The following is a 20,044-nucleotide window of genomic DNA, read 5'->3' on the forward strand; positions in this document are numbered from 1 at the left end:
TGATATGAGTGATAAAGTATGGTCCCATTTAATTCTCTCTGTTAAACCTACCCTTTGGAATGACTTTGATAGCAACCGTGAATCTATTTCATTTTCAAGTGGAGATCGCTCAACAATCACTCTCATGATAGCACATTGGTAATAGTCAGGGACAAATATCATAGCAGGGCTTGGTTAAAACCCTGAATGCAAGACCCAAGGGTAGCTGCAGATAGATCAATACTCCAGTAGGAGGTGCTGAGCAGCCTATACATTTTTTCTGATAGTGAATATAACGTTGAAAATCTGATGTTGTTTTAAAGTTATAAATTCAACATATTTTGAAACAAGATTTGTCTATATTGAAATTTGGTTACCACAATGACATAATCCTGTGACCCTCAAAACAACAGTTTATGTTGAGGACTTTTTTCGAATCTAATGTATTTTCCACTAAGATTCCACGTCACAACACGTTGACAAATTGCATTGAAACATCATTGATTCAACCAAACACAATTCAATATTAATTAAATAACAATGAATAGCCTAAAGTTCTTACAAACTATGTAACATTCAACCTTAGGAATGAGTAACATTTTGAGGTTACTGTAACTACATTATACATTTCCTCTTATGTAGGTCTAATCATGTAAAGCGGGCATGTTCAAGATAGCATGCATAGGTCGTTGCAGGTCTTTGGAGATTGTCACAATTGCTGAAATAATCTTGAATGGCGTTGATCACTTACACAATGTAATGTAATCTCAACTGCAATCCAGGTCATTTGGTTCTGCTATTAGATGAAGCAAAGTGATTATTCTGTTGTATAAATAAACAAAATATCTGACATTGTATTCCATTTGAACTTTGCTGTGCTTTTAAATGGTTGAAAGTGCAGCGATAGACATTTTTGATCGACCCCATTGATTGGGTCTTATGTAGCAAAATGTTGTATTTTACATTGGATAAAAGCAAAGACACAGAACTACAAAATGGTATATCATACACTGCATTTGAGGAACAATGAGAAAGTAATTCTGCTTTGAAAGTTGAAAAACTTGTAACCACGCTTTTGAGAAAATGGGCTTTGTCTACACCCATTCAGCATCATTCACACCCTCTTAAGCTTTAGCCCCCACCCAAACTCTGACCATTTTACTCGCCATAGCAGAGCTGGTTAGGCTGTTATCATGTTATACAGAGCACTGGTGACTGTAACTGTGCTGTTGGCAACAATTTAATTAAACTTTTTTGCCGACGTTTACTGACACTGAGCGTTGAGCGTTTGTAAATTCATCAGTTGTTCTGTGCTCTGGCACACTCAGACGAGAGTGCTCTGAAATTGGAGTAGATGGCCAGACTGAATTTACGAACGCACCCTAAATGGTTATTTGATTAGTGGAGTCTTTTCTTAAGACATGTAGCTAGCTAGGTAGCTAGCTAAACAATGAACCATAATCCCAACTAATGATGTTACTATCTGCAGGTAGCTAACCAACCAGGTTCAATGTTAGATATCTAACATTAGGCTATAACTAGCCAAGCAAATGGTTCTGAGATACGAATAATAAGATCATACACGTAACGTTAGCTAGCGAGCCAGCCAGCTAACATTAGCTAGCTAACAGTACACTTTAACTTGAAATGAAACCACTTTCTGTCAAAATAAGAAACAATATCTGAAAATGTAGGTAGCTAGACTATCTTACCCATATACATCATGGATGGATGCGTCTCCTGTCACGGATGCCATGGTTGCCCTTAGTTTGAAGATGTAATCCGGAGACAGGTGTTTTCTCCATCTTCTTAGCTATCTTACTCGAATTCCACTGATTTCAAAACTTGGTCCTCCAGAAAGTGGAGACCAACACTTACGCAGTTTTACTACGTGATACAATTTTTTTTAAAGCCGCGTTAGACAGGATTACCTACATATACCGACCAGCTCCTATAGACAGAAGTGTGCTATATGGCAGACCAATCCAAACTCATCTCTCGGCATGTCCAGACCACTCATTATCTCAGCCAATCATAGCTAGCGGGAAGGTTGCTGCCTTTTTCGGTGGCTAAACCAACTAGGCTTGTAATTTAACAATTCTATTCGTATTTACAGGTGGCATACACGTTTATTATTAAGGCACATGAAAGTTCACATGTTCGAGAAGGCATTTCTGCCAAAAAATGCATTTAGATTCTTTTTCAAGTTTACGTTGAAACGGCTCTCCTGTGAAGTAGTGGCCCGCGTTATACGCCTAGTTTCCTGAAGCGGGTCACATTTGCGTGACAACTAAACCAAAAAACAGGCATTGTTTTCCCATTGGAATTTGCTTTTAGATGGTTGAAAGCATATAACACATTATAAATTCAACTAACTTTTGTCTGGTGTTTTGAGTGGGTGAATATACTGTAAATGATAATCTCATTTATCAACGTCTCAACCAAATATGACCTAATTATCCACGTTGAAATGACGTGGTGTGCCCAGTGGGTCATTTGGCCTGCGTAAACTGCATTAAAGCGAGTTCTTGGTATCTGTTACAGTGATCTGTTGGTGTCCAAGCCCCAACAACGGCAAATCCAAACCTGGAAGCCTGTAGTAAATGCAACTGACGGAACTGGTCTCTCTCTCTTTCTCCAACCCTACCATACAGTTTATTGTGAGAGGAAAAGGAGGCACAGATCGCCTGTTTCTGGAAAATTGTTGAATTCTTTCTCTGTGACTGTTTGTCTCTTTTTAATCTTCCTCCAGCCGTGAAGTGGCTCAGTGAAACTGAGGCAGCAAGGGTCCTTGTGGCTGAGAGCTGAATCTTTATCTGCAGGATTATTTTCCTGCTGTAGCAAACTGGCTCAAATTAAGATCATACATCTGTACTTTCTACCTTTGCAACATGATGTGAAAATGTATGTCATGTCATTTCAAATGATTGTTTCTGTAGCTAGCATAGTTTCGACAGAATAGGGAGAATAGGAATATTCTCTGACACACTGTTCTGCAATGATCCAGCAATTTACATAATTGCATTATGAAGTTTATCTCACTGTAAGGACATCATTATGTATTTCATTAGAGAGAAATTACTTTTTTCTCTGTCGTGTGCTTGACTTGCTAAATAGCCCATTATTAATAAAGAAATATATGGGTTGCCATTGAAGTGATGCAGCCTGTTTTGTAGAGCATAGATAATTCTCTCTGTTTAAATCAGTATCACGCAATCACAGTTAGCTACAATTATTTTATGTCTCTGCAGACACATATTTGTATCTATAATATATAGTATGCTGGTCTGGAAGAAAATCTTCATTTCGTCACCATGTTGCAGGAGAAGTAAGTTTTAGACTTGTGGTGTCTTTGAGGTTTAAAAAGGTTTCCAAAGTTTATACTTTCCACTTTGAAATCAGACTTGATTTTCCCTTACAAAAAAATGTATCAACCCCTACAAAAATGGTAATTAATCATAATCCATATAATAACTCACATTTTGTGTTGCTGCAGGATTATTTTCCTGCAGTAGCAAACTGGCTCAAATTAAGATCCTACATCTGTATGGCGTTTTTTCAAGCATAGCTTCTGGTGAAATTACATTATCATAAAAATATGTTGAGGACAAAAATGGGTAGTGAAATGTTGAAAAAGATTTGAAATAATGTTGTTCTATGCATTTGAAGATACATTATCCCTTTATCAGCTTTTCTTTGTGACATAACAGCCTTTGAAGTCAGAACCATTTAGATGTGACTTTGAAGTCAGTTGATTGAATTTCTGGGAAACCAATATTATTTTTTGATTTGGAAGCCTTTCAATCAGTTGAATAAAAGCAAAGAGATAGATGAGCTGTTTTCATTTGCTTTGCACCTTCCACACAAAAAAAAAAAAAACACAAACAAGAAAACTCAAAGAGTGCAGATTTCTCTCTTTTTCTTTTGTCTTGAATTACCATACGTGTAATATATGCATTGTTAGTGATCTGAAAGCACGCAGATACGGGTGTGTGTGTCGTTTGCTGCCTGCTGCCAAAAATGACTTATCTGCCTTAACTCCCTGTGGCAGATATCCACACTCGACGGAGATAGTAGGCGAGCAGCGTCTTTGCAGGTTAATATTACAGCTGCTGAGAGAAGAGAGAGAGAGAGAGAGAGATATATAGATAATATATATATACATATATATTTTATTTTTCGATATGTATACTTTGACTGTAATGTAAGTAATAATGAACTTGCCATGTCAATAAAGTCAATTGAATTGAATTGAATAGAGAGAGAGAGAGAGAGAGAGAGAGAGAGAGAGAGAGAGAGAGAGAGAGAGAGAGAGAGAGAGAGAGAGAGAGAGAGAGAGAGAGAGAGAGAGAGAGAGAGAGAGAGAGAGAGAGAGAGAGAGAGAGAGAGAGAGAGAGAGAGAGAGAGAGAGAGAGAGAGGCTGTCAGTTCAATGTGTCGCCAAGGGAAGGGGACGAGGGAGATTCTACGGGTTACTGTTGCCGGGGGCTGACATGTCTATCTGGCCTCCGCTGTCGGACAAGACGGGCCTGCCCTGTTGGGTAAACATGGGACAGATAGAGAGATCATCCATAACAACATGATTTATGCGAAATCGTCTGCAGATCAGGTTTAAATAAAATGTAATATTTCTTCGCAGCCTTGTGTAGGCGCTCTGAGAAGACAAGGCAACAGGGAGAGACTAACTATCTAATCATCCTCCATACGTGCTCCCACTTTTACGCAGTTATCCTCACCCCACTCAATCTGAGTTTCTAATCAATAGTTTGATGTACAGCCTACATTATTTTGCTGTAAATAAAGGTCTAGTGTTTTGGTTGGGATTTTGACTTGTCAGAGTAGACACATTTTTGCACACACCGAGCACATTATTCCATCTTGTTTGCACATTTACATGCATACACACGTCCACAGACAGAAACAGTCCTATATATGCATGCCAGGAGATGCTAAATGTGTTTATGTTAATTAATGGTCAATGACCATGAGACCGACAGTTATTTGCTTGACAATCACCGGCTGACGAAATTTAGTGACCGCCACAGCCCTACCTGCACTTACTCTCTCTCTCTCTCTCTCTCACACACACACACACACACACACACACACACACACACACACACACACACACACACACACACACACACACACACACACACACACACACACACACACACACACACACACACACACACACACACACACACACAGGTGATGCTGCTCACATAATGGCCAATCCTTGACGCAAGTGTCCTCAGCTACGTGGCTTCAGATCAATATGAAGCAGTGAGACCTTAAGACATTTACACTCACAAAAAAGCAATTTGCTGAAAAAACATTGATCCAGGAGACATATCCAGGTGACCTGGAAAACAATACAAGAGGGTACACAATGAGTCCATCTGCCACAAAATGGGATTCTTTCATAGACCTAGAAGGTCTGTGGATATATTGGACAATAATAAAAACACTTTAGCTAAGCTAGCTCTACTTACGTAGGCCAGTGCCCCTAGGCCTCTTGAACCCCACACCTTTTTGTTTGTATTTCTATTTACATCTGTGGATGAACCTCACCAAAATATTCTTGACACATAGGACACTTTTTCACTAGTCTCGAAAACCCAACCCTGGGAAACAGTGACTAGGGTCTGCTTTCCATGACGGACTCTTTTGGCAACTTCAAAAGTAAAAAAAAAAATATATATATATAAGGTAACAAAATGTGTTCCGGGGTGGGTCCTCTTCAGACAGACAACTCTCTCAACAAATCACAAGATTCGAAACCAAAGTTTGCTGGCATTAGTGAAGGTAGTTGATGCAAACTAGCCACTTGCGAAAGGCACTGAATAACCTCTGTGATCTCCATCTTGCTAGCTACTATTTTGTATTTTATTCAAGTGGATAAGGTAGTGACATAGGCAGTAACATAGTTTCTCTATGCCAAACTGACATTATATTGGGGAAAGACGTTAAAACCGTAGCATTAAAAAATGGTGGGAGGTAACCCAGATGTCTAGAGAGACTACTATCTCAAATAGAGCACCCTCTAGAACACTTTCAAGCCTCATCTAGGGCACTATCCAGTGCACGTTCACATAGGGTCTGCTCCTCCAGCCAGGTGGTGCTGTTTTCCTTAGACCACTCACTTCAATACGGCCATACTTAACTTTCACCTCATCCACCTCATGGTCCCTTATGAAGAGCAGTCGCCAAGGGCACAAACAGGCTGATAGCTCTTTAATATCCACATAGAACGGCAAGACGAGTGATCTCTCCATAGTGACAACATGATGTAGCCTCCAGACCTATCTATTCATCTCACACATCTGTGTTCAATTATTGCAATTCATTTCAGCCAGATAACGAGGCCTTAATAGGCAGTGGTGGGTAGATAATGAAGGGATGGGGATGGAGGTGGAGGAGAGGGAAGACGAGGAGAAGGGCAGAAAGAGGACACAGATGTTACTGTGGCTATAACTATCATCCTGGGTGATGTAAAATCACAGCAATGGTGTGTGTCTGTGTGTGTCTGTGTTTGTGCATGCGTGCATGTGAGCGCGAACATACAAATGTTTGTGTGTTCATGTTACCTACTGTACATACATATTATACTGTATGTATGACTAACAAGTCAAATGTGCTATTCTGGTCATGAAATGCTAATGTTGCTTATGTCTCACCAGTGGATATAAGTCTTTAAGAGTACTCTGGCAGTAATCCCGATTAATATTGGTGCAGCATTGTGGCTAACACTACTTAGTAGCCTATGAGTGTAAATACTGTACGTGCATGTTGATTTGAGAGGAGGGAGAGTTATTGGCCATTGCATTTGCCTTGAGAGGAGTCGTTCATGATGAGGAGTGTTTAGTGTGGCTGCATTCATTACTTCCTTCCTATAACACAGGCACTGTACTTCTTGAACAAATTCTCATGACCTCCCTCACACTTTATGTACCCATCTACACGCAAAGTCTCTTCATCCTTCCTTTATGAAAATCCTTATCTGTTGAAGTCACTCAAAAGAAAACCAACACATAACTCTTGTGGATAAAATTGTTAATGCCATTGATCTATCTACCGCTACGGTTATCAAATCAAATCAAATGTAATTTGTCACGTTTCATCAACAACAGGAGTAGACTGACAGTGGTGTGCTTACTTACGAGCCTTTTCCAACAATGCAGAGAGAAAAAAGTAGAAATAATAGAACAATTATAATATGAAGAATAGTCCCCCCCCTCGCATGTACACACACACACACACACACACACACACACACACACACACACACACACACATACACACACACACACACACACACACACACACACACACACACACACACACACACACACACACACACACACACACACACACACACACACACACACACACATATATACACACATAGTCACCCCTCCTATCAGAACCCAAATGTGTTCAAATCAATTGTCCTATCCTCTCCTACAGATCCCTCTGTACACCAGAGGCAGAAGCAGCCAGCGACCGATCTCTGCTACAAGAGTGACATCAAGAGCCTAATGGACTTCAGCACCCCAGACTCCTCTCTGGACAAAGGTAAGCCACTAGCCACCCTCCGCCTACACATGGTATTGCATTATAAACTGACAACCCTGGCATAGATACTGAATGCCAAATCACTGGTTCATTCTATCAAGTATTATATGGGAATATGATAGTGTTGTGGTGTCTTTGACTATGCCAGATTAATTGCTATGACATGCTATTCTATAAAATAATTTCTCCGTAATTAATATTACCTGATTGAACTAATCATGTAAATGTTAATTAACTAGAGAGGGACACCACGAAAGAATATTTATAGAGCTGTTATCTTTCGAATAAACTCTTAAAGATTTAGTAAGATTTTACATCCATAACAGTCACATTAATCGTCATTTTATTCAGTCTCATCTGAAAGTTGTAAATCCTTGATTATCTGCAAGAATCCTGGCTAACAAGTTGAATCAGCAATACAAAATTGTGTTTAATTATTTATTTACTAAATACCTAACTAATCACACAGAATCACACATACACAATGAAATCATAACTTGATCACAAATTACGTCACAGAAAAACGTCCCTAGCGGGCGGAATAGATATGACAGCTTGTTACACAAAGAAAAGGGGCGGGATTTTAGTGAAAGAGCGGGAGACTGGAACATAGGCGAGGTGTGCTATCGTAAATACAGTATCTTATGCATTCTAAATTACCGCCCATTCGAAGAGGAAAATGCAATGAATATTTACTCTGAGCTGCGCTTCAGTAGGTTGGTGGTAGATGGACCGTGTCGCCAACCCGAGTCCTCTGTCCTTTGAAGAATGTCTCTGGTGCCTTACTGGATACGTTGGAGGAGCGTTGTGTGTAGTAGATGGAAGACCGTATCGTCCTTCCTAACCTGCGTTTAGCTGTTGCTAACTCAACGGCTAGGAGATATCAGTTCTGTAGTGAATACGAGTTCAAAGTTCATACCATTCACAATCAAAGTCCATGCTGATGTTGGTTTAGTTCTGTAGTTATTATCTGAACCATTCTGACACCGGATCGTCATCCTAGCGTACCCGGAACAGGAAGTTATATTCTTGTCAATGGCTTTTATAGTGGAGGGAGAGGGGTGTGTCTGAAAAGTTTATAACCCATGCCTCTTCACAGGGGCGGGCCACTGTGAGCAGAGGAAAACTTATGAAAGCACAGATCTCTCATTTGGAAGCTAAAATTACATTTCACCTCTTCACAAATAATGTCATATTCAAACATTTCAATTAAACAACAATTCCATGTGAATCCGATACCTCTGACGTTTAGACTTTCCACAGTAGAGTTTATGTCATTCTATCATTGATGAGAATGTGTCAGAGGGCAACCGAACTGACATAATATACCTTAAGTACCACCGCATATGTTCAGTTGGTCGGATTACCAGAATATAGTTCATTTCCCCCAACTTCTGATGTTACCCAGAATCTCTATGTTAACCCATGGGTTTCCTTATGTCACATCAGTTATAGTAGGGAGAGAGAAAAAGGGGGAAAGAGGTATTTATGACTGTCATAAACCTACCCACAGGCCAACGTCATGACAGTGTGCAACTCATCACATTTCCACATCCCCCCACATGTTTTTAGACATGTTTACAAATGAATTAAACATGTAAAAATGAAATGTCTTGAGTCAATAAGTATTCAACCCCTTTGTTATGGCAAGCCTAAATAAGTTCAACTGTAAACATTTTCTTAACAAGTCACATAATAAGTTGCATGGACTCACTCTGTGTGAAATAATAGTGTTCAACATGATTTTTGAATTAGTACCTCATCTCTGTACCTGACACATACACTTATCTATTATCTGTAAGGTCCCTCAGTCGGGCAGTGAATTTCAAACACAGAGGCTTTCCAATGCCTCGCAAAGAAGGGCACCTATTGCTAGTTGGGTAATAAAAAAAGCAGACATTGACTATCCCCTTTAAGCATGGTGAAGTTATTAATTACACTTTGAATGGTGTATCAATAGACCCAGTCACTACAAAGGCACAAGCGTCCTTCCTAACTAGAGGAAGGAAACCGCCCAGGGATTTCACCATGAGGCCAATGGTGACTTTAAAACAGTTCCACAGTGGTAGGAAATAACAGAAGATGGATCAATAACATTGTAGTTATTCCACAATACTAACCTAATTGACAGAGTGAAAAGAAGTAAGCCTGTACAGAATAGGCACTAAAGTAATACTGTAAAGAATGTGGCAAAACAATTAAGTTTTCGTCATAAATACAAAGTGTTATGTTTTGGACAAATCCAATACAACACATTACTCACAGTACCACTTTCCATATTTTCAAGCTTAGTGGTGGCTGCATCATGTTATGGGTATACTTGTAATCGTTATGTTAAATTTAAATAACATTTATTACAATATGAATTAAATAGTTGTCCTTCCAAAAAAAGTATAATTAAGGATGTTAAAAAGCAGCTTTTCTCTATGCCCCTGCTTGGACTGTTAGGAAACAACAGAGTGGTTTGGGCGTGTACTGAAAAAACTGATTTGACAGCTCAGCCAATGTGACACGCATACACTTGGTTTATTCAAATGACCTCCCTTGTGGGGGCACTGGGGCAAGACTGCCAGAGCCCAGCTTCACCAAGTCAAATAGTATGGATGGATTTGGAAACTCACGATGGAACTACTTTGGAACTTTACTATAACAGCAATAAATGCAGATGGATTATTTCACAAGTTTGAGTAATTTCTGTCCTTTGATTTGTCACTATATTCCTAATATTTTTGTTGTTATCTACTTAACTTGTTAGCTAGCTAGTCCTGAAGCTAGCTAGCTAGCTACTGCTGCTAAATATGTCAGTCAACAACAGCTTACTAGATTTCCTCTTGACATAAAACTTTTAGCTACAAACCACAGGATTTAAAATAGAAGGGAATGGCAAGATTGTTGTTGTGTGGAGGATCGGCTTTGACTTGAGTAATTGTCGGCTAGCCAGCTAGCTAAGTTAACCGCTATAGCTAACGTTAATTGCTTCTTAACAGCCAGCATGCCAACTCTTACAAACCACATAATTTGAAATGGAAGTAACTGGCAAGCAGTGGCTGTAGGGAGGATGATTCTTTTATTTCTATTGCAACACACTGGATGACTGTCATTCATATTCCATTCACCCAGTTTAATGTAACATTGATAGGTTTGGGCTAGTACATGATACTTCAATTTTCCCTATACCCATCAAGAGGTTGCTACAACCTAGCCTATGAATGAAAGTTTACAACGTAGGTGCACAGGTCAAGAGAAATGGGAGTAATCAAGGTGACAGACATTGACACATTCAATACCGCCTTGCATACTCTTGCCTGCATCTAGCTGATCTAGGGTGTAGTCATTAGTCCAACAATTGCAAGCGATAGTTTCTATTGGAAAAATTCAGGTATGTTTATCCCCGTTTCGTTCGTTTTTTTTCCGCTTAAGAAATATTTTTCAAAAGAATTGACGGAATGAATACACCCCTGATCACACGCAAACACAGTTCACTTTCATAGCAGCCACATACAAACAGCATGATCCCTTTGATTGTTGTATACTTCCTTCTCGCATCTACGCTTTCTCCTCCTCTCACCTTTTCCCTTTGCTTGTGGACTTCAGTGCACAACACATTAGCTGTCTGTGACCAGGAAAAAAATACTTTCCAAGCCAAACCTTCATATCATAACCGCTAACCGCTACACACAGCCTACATCGTTGTCACCATATTAACGTCATATTCAACATAGCTACTAGAACTAACACGTTAGTAAACCCACTACAATTATGCAGTAAAGTGTACAGTCAGCAACAAGCAGTTTAGCAGTTACAACGGCAGGCCCTGGTGCAAAAAAAATCATAAAAATAAAAGCTTACCTTGGCTTGGAAGAGTTCCAGTGTTGGATAGCCATAGACAGCTAGCTAGCATAGCATCCCTCTCTGTTTGAGCCGGGTGTTTGAGTAGGCTAAACTAACGCTAGCTGCACTCGCTAGCAATCGCTAGCAAGCTCTAGCTAAGTAGGTGAATTGTGAAAGAAAATACAACAAAATATCTCTCTCTCTCTCTCTCTCTCTCTGCTTTTCCTTCATTTTTGAAAAAATTCATATTTTCAAAACTGTTTAACTATTATCTTTCTCTCTCTTATGCACTGCAGTGCTAGCTAGCTGTGTCTTATGCTTTCAGTACTAGATGCATTCTCTGATACTTTGATTGGGTGGACAACATGTCAGTTCATGCTGCAAGAGCTGTGATAGGTTGGAGGGCGTCAAAATTACTGTGTAAGTCTATGGAAGGGGGTGAGAACCACAAGGCTCCTATGTTTTGTATTGAAGTCAATGTACACAGAGGACGGAAACTAGCTGTCCTCCGGCTACACCATGGTGCTACCCTACAGAGTGTTGTTGAGGCTACTGTAGGCCTTCCTTGCAAAACAGTGTATTTTAATCCATTATTTGGTGACATTAATATATTTCATGTAAACTCAGCAAAAAAAGAAACGTCCTCTCACTGTCAACTGTGTTTATTTTCAGCAAATTTAACATGTGTAAATATTTGTATGCTCACTGCTAGTTTGTTTGTTTTATTTATTTATAGGGGACAATGCCCATTAATCAACATCAATATTACAATAATGCAACATCCATGTAAATGTGCCGGGGTTAGCCAAAAGCTAATTTGCACCCGTAGCCCCAGGGCAGCTAAGGACAATTACACAATACACATACACACTAAAACAATACAAAATACAAATACATTACATCCAATAATATATCATGTATAATTCTAACAACAACAACAACACTATCATCAACTGTCGTCTTACATATGACAGATAACTCATGTGTACAGATTTGGATAGATTTTAGCCATGTTTTCAATTCAAATGTAAAAGTACAATAATCAGTGCAGCTTCTCAAGTCCATGGGTGTTGCATTCCAGTATGTTGTAGCTCTAACAGAGAAGGCCGATTGGCAGATTATACTGTGTCGAAAAGGGACAACGCAGTCCCCTCTAGTTACTGCCCTTGATATACCGGCATTGAGGGGCAACACCAAAGACAAGGCTTGCATCTACATACTGCTTAAAGCTATCCAGACTAAATAAATTATGTTTGTAAATGATATAACAATGGTGGTAACTGTTTGGTTTGTTATCAAACATCTTAAGTGTTTGTTTGTAGAGGGATTCAATTGGTTTCAGAATAGTAGCTCCTGCTTGTGACCAGCATGTGAGGCAATATCTCCAATGTGAGAAGATCATAGCATACATATATAGTTTGGCGGCCTCCAGAGGAAGGAGAGGTCTTGTAAACCTGTATTATTGTCAGTGCAAGGTTGCATCTACTGTACTGTGAGGGGATCTAGAATGAGTGTACCATACCAAATTGCATGTTTTATGAGGTAATGAGTAAAACTGACCTTTGGTCAATGCTTTGGGGCACCTATATACTGTACTGTACCTCCCATTTTCTACAGAGAGCATGTGTTATTGATTTGATTTATTGTCACAACTGAAGCAAAGTAGTGTGGTGTACTGGCCTACGTCCTTGTAGAGCATAGGCCACATCAAGCTGCCTACTAGTGCACACACTCATAAGAATGTAAACATAAAAACATATGAAAGAACACACGCGGGAACACACATCCCTCTGCAGGAGCAGCAGCAGCTTTACCCAGCTGCTGTATTCATTTTGGGTCCGGGGTGCTGTAAATGTGCAAGCTCAGGGAAACACACATACAAACACACACACACACAGCGGCAAAGGCATCGTATATCACTGTGAGTTTCCTCGGAATGGGAACAGGGTGCCGTGGTATCAGCAAATTCATCACGGACACGCACTGACACTCTCTCTCGTCCTCTTTCTCTCTCACACTTTCTCTCCGTCGCTCTCTCCTCTTCCTCTCTCTTTCACTCCACTGTCTCTTGCTCCTTCTTTTTCTCTCCCCGTCTCACCTTTGCTTTCTCCTTAGAGAGAGGAGGAGGGCCTTAAACTGGCAGCGTTGTAGCACGAGGAGACAGGTGCTGCATCTGCACATTAAAGTGTGTGAGTTCTATGGTAGGCCACTGACCCTTGTATGCTATCTGCATGCTGTAATGGTAAGGTAGAAAGTAAGAGGTAGTGGAGGAACTCTGAGCAAAAGAAAGGGGAGAGAAATAGAGAAAGTGGGGAAAGAGAAAGAGGGGAGGGGAAGGATAGCTCAGAGTATGATACCTGCCAAAGTACCAAACATATACTGTACATACAGAAAGAGAGAGAGAGTGAGAGAGAGAGAGAGATGTTGCTGAGTACTAGCATTTTTGACATGATAACATGTGCCACATAGTCTACCCCTCCCCAGTCCTCTCATATAACCAGTCAGTGGGGGAATGGCATTTTAATTGCCTTGTGGCAGTAATATCTACCTCCAGTGTGATTTAAACTCATCATTAATATCTAGTGAAAAGTGTCCAGTCACAATGCATCGGCCTGTGTGTCCTCAGCCGATCGTAAATAGACACCAGGCGTTACATGGCACTAGATGGTATTAGAACCCAATGAGACTGGAAGACTATAGTCAAAGGTTAAAGGTGAACTCTGGTGTAAGAGGTCGTCCTCCCTGTCTGGTCAAGACAAGGTTGAAGTATTACTCTCCATTGGAGGCCGTGAACTCTGACCTTGAGCACTATGTGGTGTGTGTTTGTGTGTGTGCCTGCATCCCAGCATCTGTTTATCTGTCCATTTGTCTGTCCGTCCATTCGCCTGTCCATCCATCCGTCTGTCAGTTCTAAGTTCTCTGTCAGTTTGTCTGTGTGCAACATGGCCATCCGGTCCAGTCAGTGGCTCTGACCTTACTCTACCTCTCCCTCTCCCCCTCCCTCTTTTGTGCAACGCTTTGCCCCCACACGCTACAGACAGACAGGCCCATTCTACTCTTAATACCTCTCTTCTTCCTTTCTTCCCTGCACTTCAAGTGGCTGTTAAAATGGCCCTTGGCAGCTAATCTTGGGTGACGTGTGGTGACGGCAGTGGGGATGGCAGGGGTGGCAGGGGCTGGATTTGCGGCTGGCAGTCTGGCAGCTTGGCTGAGTGGCAGCTGCGATGAGGCGCACGGCTGGATTAGGGCTCCCCTGTGCTGATTACAGAGCAAGAGAAAGAAAGAGATGGAGAGCGAGCTGGATATAGATTGCATGAAAGACAGAAAGAAGGATATATAGAGTGAGGGAGTGAGAGAGAAAGAGAAGAAGAGAGCGTATGAGAGAGCGAAAAGGTTGGAGAGCGTGAGGGAGAGAGAGAGAGAGAACGGCATGGGCTAAGGAGGAGATGAGAAGGAGGAAGGAGAGGGAGGGCGAAGTAGAGGAATATAGGAGATGATACGGAGACAGAGAGAAGAAGAGAGTGAGAGAGACCAGAGAGAAAGAAAGCCAGGGATAACTGATATGGCTCAACAATTACATTTTTGTTTTACTTGCGTCTGCTCACAAGACAGAGACACAAAGATATTATGCTAGTACTATTTTTCACCTTTAGATGTAAACCCTACCCCACCTTCACCAGTTATTTGTTTGGAAACTGTGAGGTTACAACAGGTCTGGGACCTGTGCATTTCTCTTCACCCCATGCAGTTAGCCCTGGCTGACCCTAATAGTGATGAAGTATCCTTAGATGGGTTAGGTGGCAACGCCACGATAACGATGCACGCGCTTCAATGAGGCAGAAGGCGGTCTGTTGTGATTCTGAACTGCAAGATGGCTGGCAACAATGACAAGAAGCTGCCATGTGGGGAATCGTAGGTGGCTCATTGCAGCTAGTTTTATGTTGTCCTTGATACCATGTCTTGTTTTGAGGTGTTTATGCTAATATGGCATACATTTGCTAGGTAGCTAACCAACAACTGTAACAACTTATTTGAGAAACAAGTGCTCATTGTGCAAATGTATTTATGTTTTCAGTAAATATTGGAGACGATATATAGTTTACATGTTGTCAACAATCTAAGCCAACCCATCTGTTTTGCCCCATAGTTGCGCACATTTCGGTTTTGTTGCTAAACAACCGACCAGTCTATTGCCTGTCCATTTAAAATGACACGGGTCAGCAGGCAATGGAGCCAAATGCATGCCCCTTTCTTATGAGGGAGTGATAATTAACATAGAGATGGAGTGTGTAGAACTGACACATGCTAGAAAAAAAATGCAATCTTGGAGGGCTGTTTTGGCATGCACGGTAGATTGTTGCTAACCTGGAACAAGATTCAATGGTGCTTCCACATTAGAAGATGCAACTTTTAGGCGGAATCAAGATCAGTGTTTTTTTTTCTATTTCTATAGTAACTTTTCCGTTCAGTAGAGTAGTTTTCACATGGCCATACTGCCTGATGGACTTTGGACTATGTGTAGGGTTGCCAGTTTTGCAAGTGGCACCTACTTTGCAAGAGGTTGGATTTACCCCCAGAGCAAATAACCAAGGAAAACAGGCCTGTGTTTATCTCAAAGAAGTTTGTTTGGCCAGGTTGGGGAAATGGTATAGTGGGTAAAGAGGGATTTGATGTATGTTTGCCACTGACAGGTGTATTGTACGTGTTGACAAGCCCTTCCTCGGGGACGGTAGTGTCATTTAGCCGGTGCAGGTGACAGGTAGACAAGCTTTAAAGAGATGGCCACCGTGTTGTTTTCGGCCACAGGTTTGAGAGCTGCCGTGATCAACACACACACAGCAGAGCACATACAAATCAAATCAAATTGTATTGATCGCGTACACATATTTGGCAGATGTTATTGTGGGTGAAGCGAAATGCTTATGTTCCTGGCACCAACGGTGCAGTAATACCTAAAAAAATATTAAAATACACGCAAAAAAAAAAAAAAATTAGAACGAGCAATGTCCGAGTCCGGAACATATGCAGTACCAGACAAGAGTTTGGACACACCTACTCATTCCAGGGTTTTTCTTAATTTTTTACTATTTTCTACATTGTAGAATAATAGTGAAGACATCAACACTATGAAATAACACATATGGAATCATGTAGTAACCAAAAAAGTGTTAAACAAATCCAAATATATTTTATATTTGAGATTCTTCAACGTAGCCTCCCTTTGCCTTGATGACAGCTTTGCACACTCTTGGCATTCTCTCAACCAGATTCTTGAGGTAGTCACCTGGAATGCATTTCAATTAACAGGTGTGCCTTGTTAAAAGTTAATTTGTGGAATTTCTTTCCCTGTTATTAATGCGTTTGAGCCAATCAGTTGTGTTGTGACAAGGTAGGGGTAGTATACAGGGGTAGTATACAGAAGAAAGCCTTATCCATATAATGGCAAGAACAGCTCAAATAAGCAAAGAGAAATGACAGTCCATCATTACTTTACGACATGAATGTCAGTCAATATGGAACATTTCAAGTACTTTGAAAGTTTCTTTGAGAGCAGTCGCAAAAACCATCAAGCGCTAAGATGAACATCATCTTTGCCTCGATCCTGAATAGTCTCCCTGCCGCTGAAAAACATCCCCACAGCGTGATGCTGCCACCACCATGCTTCACCGTAGGGATTGTGTCAGGTTTCCTCCAGACGTGAAGCTTGGCTTTAGGCCAAATGGTTCAATCTTGGATTCATCAGACCAGAGAATCTTGCTTCTCATGGTCAGAGAGTCTTTAGGTGTCTTTCGGCAAACTCCAAGTGGGCTGTCATGTGCCTTTTACTGAGGAGTGGCTTCCGTCTGGCCACTCAACCATAAAGGCCTGATTGGTGGAGCGCTGCAGAGATGGTTGTCCTTCTGGAATGTTCTCCCATCTCCACAGAGGAGCTCTGTCAGAGTGACCATCGGGTTCTTGGTCACCTCCATGACAAAGGCCCTTCTCCCTTGATTGCTCAGTTTGGCCTGGCGGCCAGCTCTATGCAGAGTCTTCATGGTTCTAAACTTCTTCCATTGAATAATGATAGTGGCCACTGTGTGTTTTGGGGACCTTCAACGCTGCAGAAATGTATTGGTATCCTTCCCCAGATCTGTGCCTCGACACAAACCTGTCTCGGAGCTCCACGGACATTTCCTTCGACCTCGTAGCTTGGTTTTTGCTCTGACATGCACTGTCAACTGTGGGACCTTATACAGACAGGTGTGTGCCTTTCCAAATCATGTCCAACATTTTTTACTTACCTCAGATGGACTCCAATCAAGTTGTAGAAACATCTCAAGGATGATCAATGGAAACAGGATGCACCTGAGATCAATTTTGAGTCTTGTAGCAAAGGGTCTGAATACTAATGTAAATAAGGTATTTTATTTTTGGGGTGCAGGAAAAATTAAAAACCTGTTTTTGCTTTTTCATTATGGTGTATTGTGTGTAGATTGCTAAGGATTTTTATTTATTTCATCCATTTTAGAATAAGGCTGTAACGTAATAAAATGTTGAAAAAGTCGAGGGGTCTGAATACTTTCCGAAGGCACCATATATACACTACATGACCAAAGGTATGTGGACACCTGCTCATCGAACATCTTATTCCAAAATCATGGGCGTGAAGGCTTTCCAATAGATGTTGGAACATTGCTGTGGGAACTTGTTTCCATTCAGCCACAAAAGCATTAGTGATGTCGGGCATTGATGTTAGGCGATTAGGCCTGGCTCGCAGTCGGCTTCCCAGTTAATTTCAAAGGTGTTCGATGGGGTTGAGGTCAGGGCTCTGTGCAGGCCAGTCAAGTTCTTCCACAATGATCTTGACAAACCATTTCTGTATGGACCTTGCTTTATGCACGGGGGCATTGTCATGCTGAAACAAGAAAGGGCCTTACTCCAAACTGTTCCGACAAAATTGGAGACGCAAAATTGTCTAGCATGTCATTGTATGCTGTAGCATTACGATTTCCCTTCACTGGATCTAAGGGGCCTAGCCCAAACCATGAAAAACAGCCCCAGACCAATATTCCTCCTCCATCAAACTTTACAGTTGGCACTATGCATTCGGGCAGGTAGCGTTCTCCTGGCATCCGTCAAACACAGATTCGTCCATCGGACTGCCAGATGGTGAAGTGTGATACAGTATATACAGTTGAAGTCGGAAGTTTACATACACTTAGGTTGGAGTAATTAATACTCGTTTTTCAACCACTCCACACATTTCTTGTTTTAACAAACTATAGTTTTGGCAAGTCGGTTAGGACATCTACTTTGTGCATGACACAAGTAATTTTTCCAACAATTGTTTACAGACAGATTATTTCACTTATAATTCACTGTATCACAATTTCAGTGGGTCAGAAGTTTACATACACTAAGTTGACTGTGCATTTAAACAGCTTGGAAAATTCCAGAAAATGAGGTCATGGCTTTAGAAGCTTCTGATAGGCTAATTGACATCATTTGAGTCAATTGGAGGTGTACCTGTGGATGTATTTCAAGGCCTACCTTCAAACTCAGTGCCTCTTTGCATGACATCATGGGAAAATCAAAAGATGTCAGCCAAGACCTCAGAAAAAAAATTGTAGACCTCCACAAGTCTGGTTCGTCCTTGGGAGCAATTTCCAAACGCCTGAAGGTACCACGTTCATCTGTACAAACAATAGTACACAAGTATAAACACCATGGGACCACACAGCCGTTATACCGCTCAGGAAGGAGACATGTTCTGTCTCCTAGAGATGAACATACTTTGGTGCGAAAAGTGCAAATCAATCTCAGAACAACAGCAAAGGACAATGTGAAGATGCTGGAGGAAACAGGTACAAAAGTATCTCTATCCACAGTAAAACGAGTCCTATATCGACATAACCTGAAAGGCCGCTCAGCAAGGAAAAAGCCACTGCTCCAAAACCGCCATAAAAAAGCCAGACTACGGTTTGCAACTGCACATGGGGACAAAGATTGTACTTTTTGGAGAAATGTTCTCTGGTCTGATGAAATAAAAATAGAACTGTTTGGCCATAATGACCATCGTTATGTTTGGAGGAGAAAGGGGAAGGCTTGCAAGCCAAAGAACTCCATCCCATCCGTGAAGCACGGGGGTGGCAGCATCATGTTGTTGGGGTGCTTTGCTGCAGGAGGGACTGGTGCACTTCACAAAATAGATGGCATCATGAGGGAGGAAAATTATGTGGATATATTGAAGCCACATCTCAAGACATCAGTCAGGAAGTTAACGCTTGGTCGCAAATGGGTCTTTCATATGAATAATGACCCCAAGCATACTTCCAAAGTTGTGTCAAAATGGCTTAAGGACAACAAAGTCAAGGTATTGGAGTGGCCATCACAAAGCCCTGACCTCAATCCTATAGAAAATGTGGGGGTAGAACAGAAAAAGTGTGTGTGAGCAAGGAGGCCTACAAACCTGACTCAGTTACCTGACCAAACCTGACCTAAATTCACCCAACTTATTGTGAGAAGCTTGTGGAAGGCTACCTGAAACGTTTGACCCAAGTTAAGCAATTTAAATACAATGCTACCAAGTACTAATTGAGTGTATGTAAACTTCTGACCCACTGGGAATGTGATGAAAGAAATAAAAGCTGAAATAAATCATTCTCTCTACTATTTTT

The 20,044-nt window shown here is 41.1% G+C and overlaps 1 protein-coding gene across 2 annotated transcripts in view; it reads left to right on the plus strand.

The window, feature by feature from the left end:
• LOC120059374 (kazrin-A-like) overlaps positions 1-20,044 on the plus strand; it is a 227,535-nt gene that overhangs the window by 110,152 nt on the left and 97,339 nt on the right. For both annotated transcript variants that reach the window (XM_039008378.1, XM_039008379.1), the window contains exon 2: positions 7,449-7,556. In XM_039008378.1, coding sequence (XP_038864306.1) covers positions 7,449-7,556 — 108 coding nt within the window. The remainder of the gene's footprint in view (positions 1-7,448; positions 7,557-20,044) is intronic.

The sequence above is a fragment of the Salvelinus namaycush genome, chromosome 14, assembly GCF_016432855.1.
Source record: "Salvelinus namaycush isolate Seneca chromosome 14, SaNama_1.0, whole genome shotgun sequence".
Taxonomy (NCBI): Eukaryota; Metazoa; Chordata; class Actinopteri; order Salmoniformes; family Salmonidae; genus Salvelinus; species Salvelinus namaycush.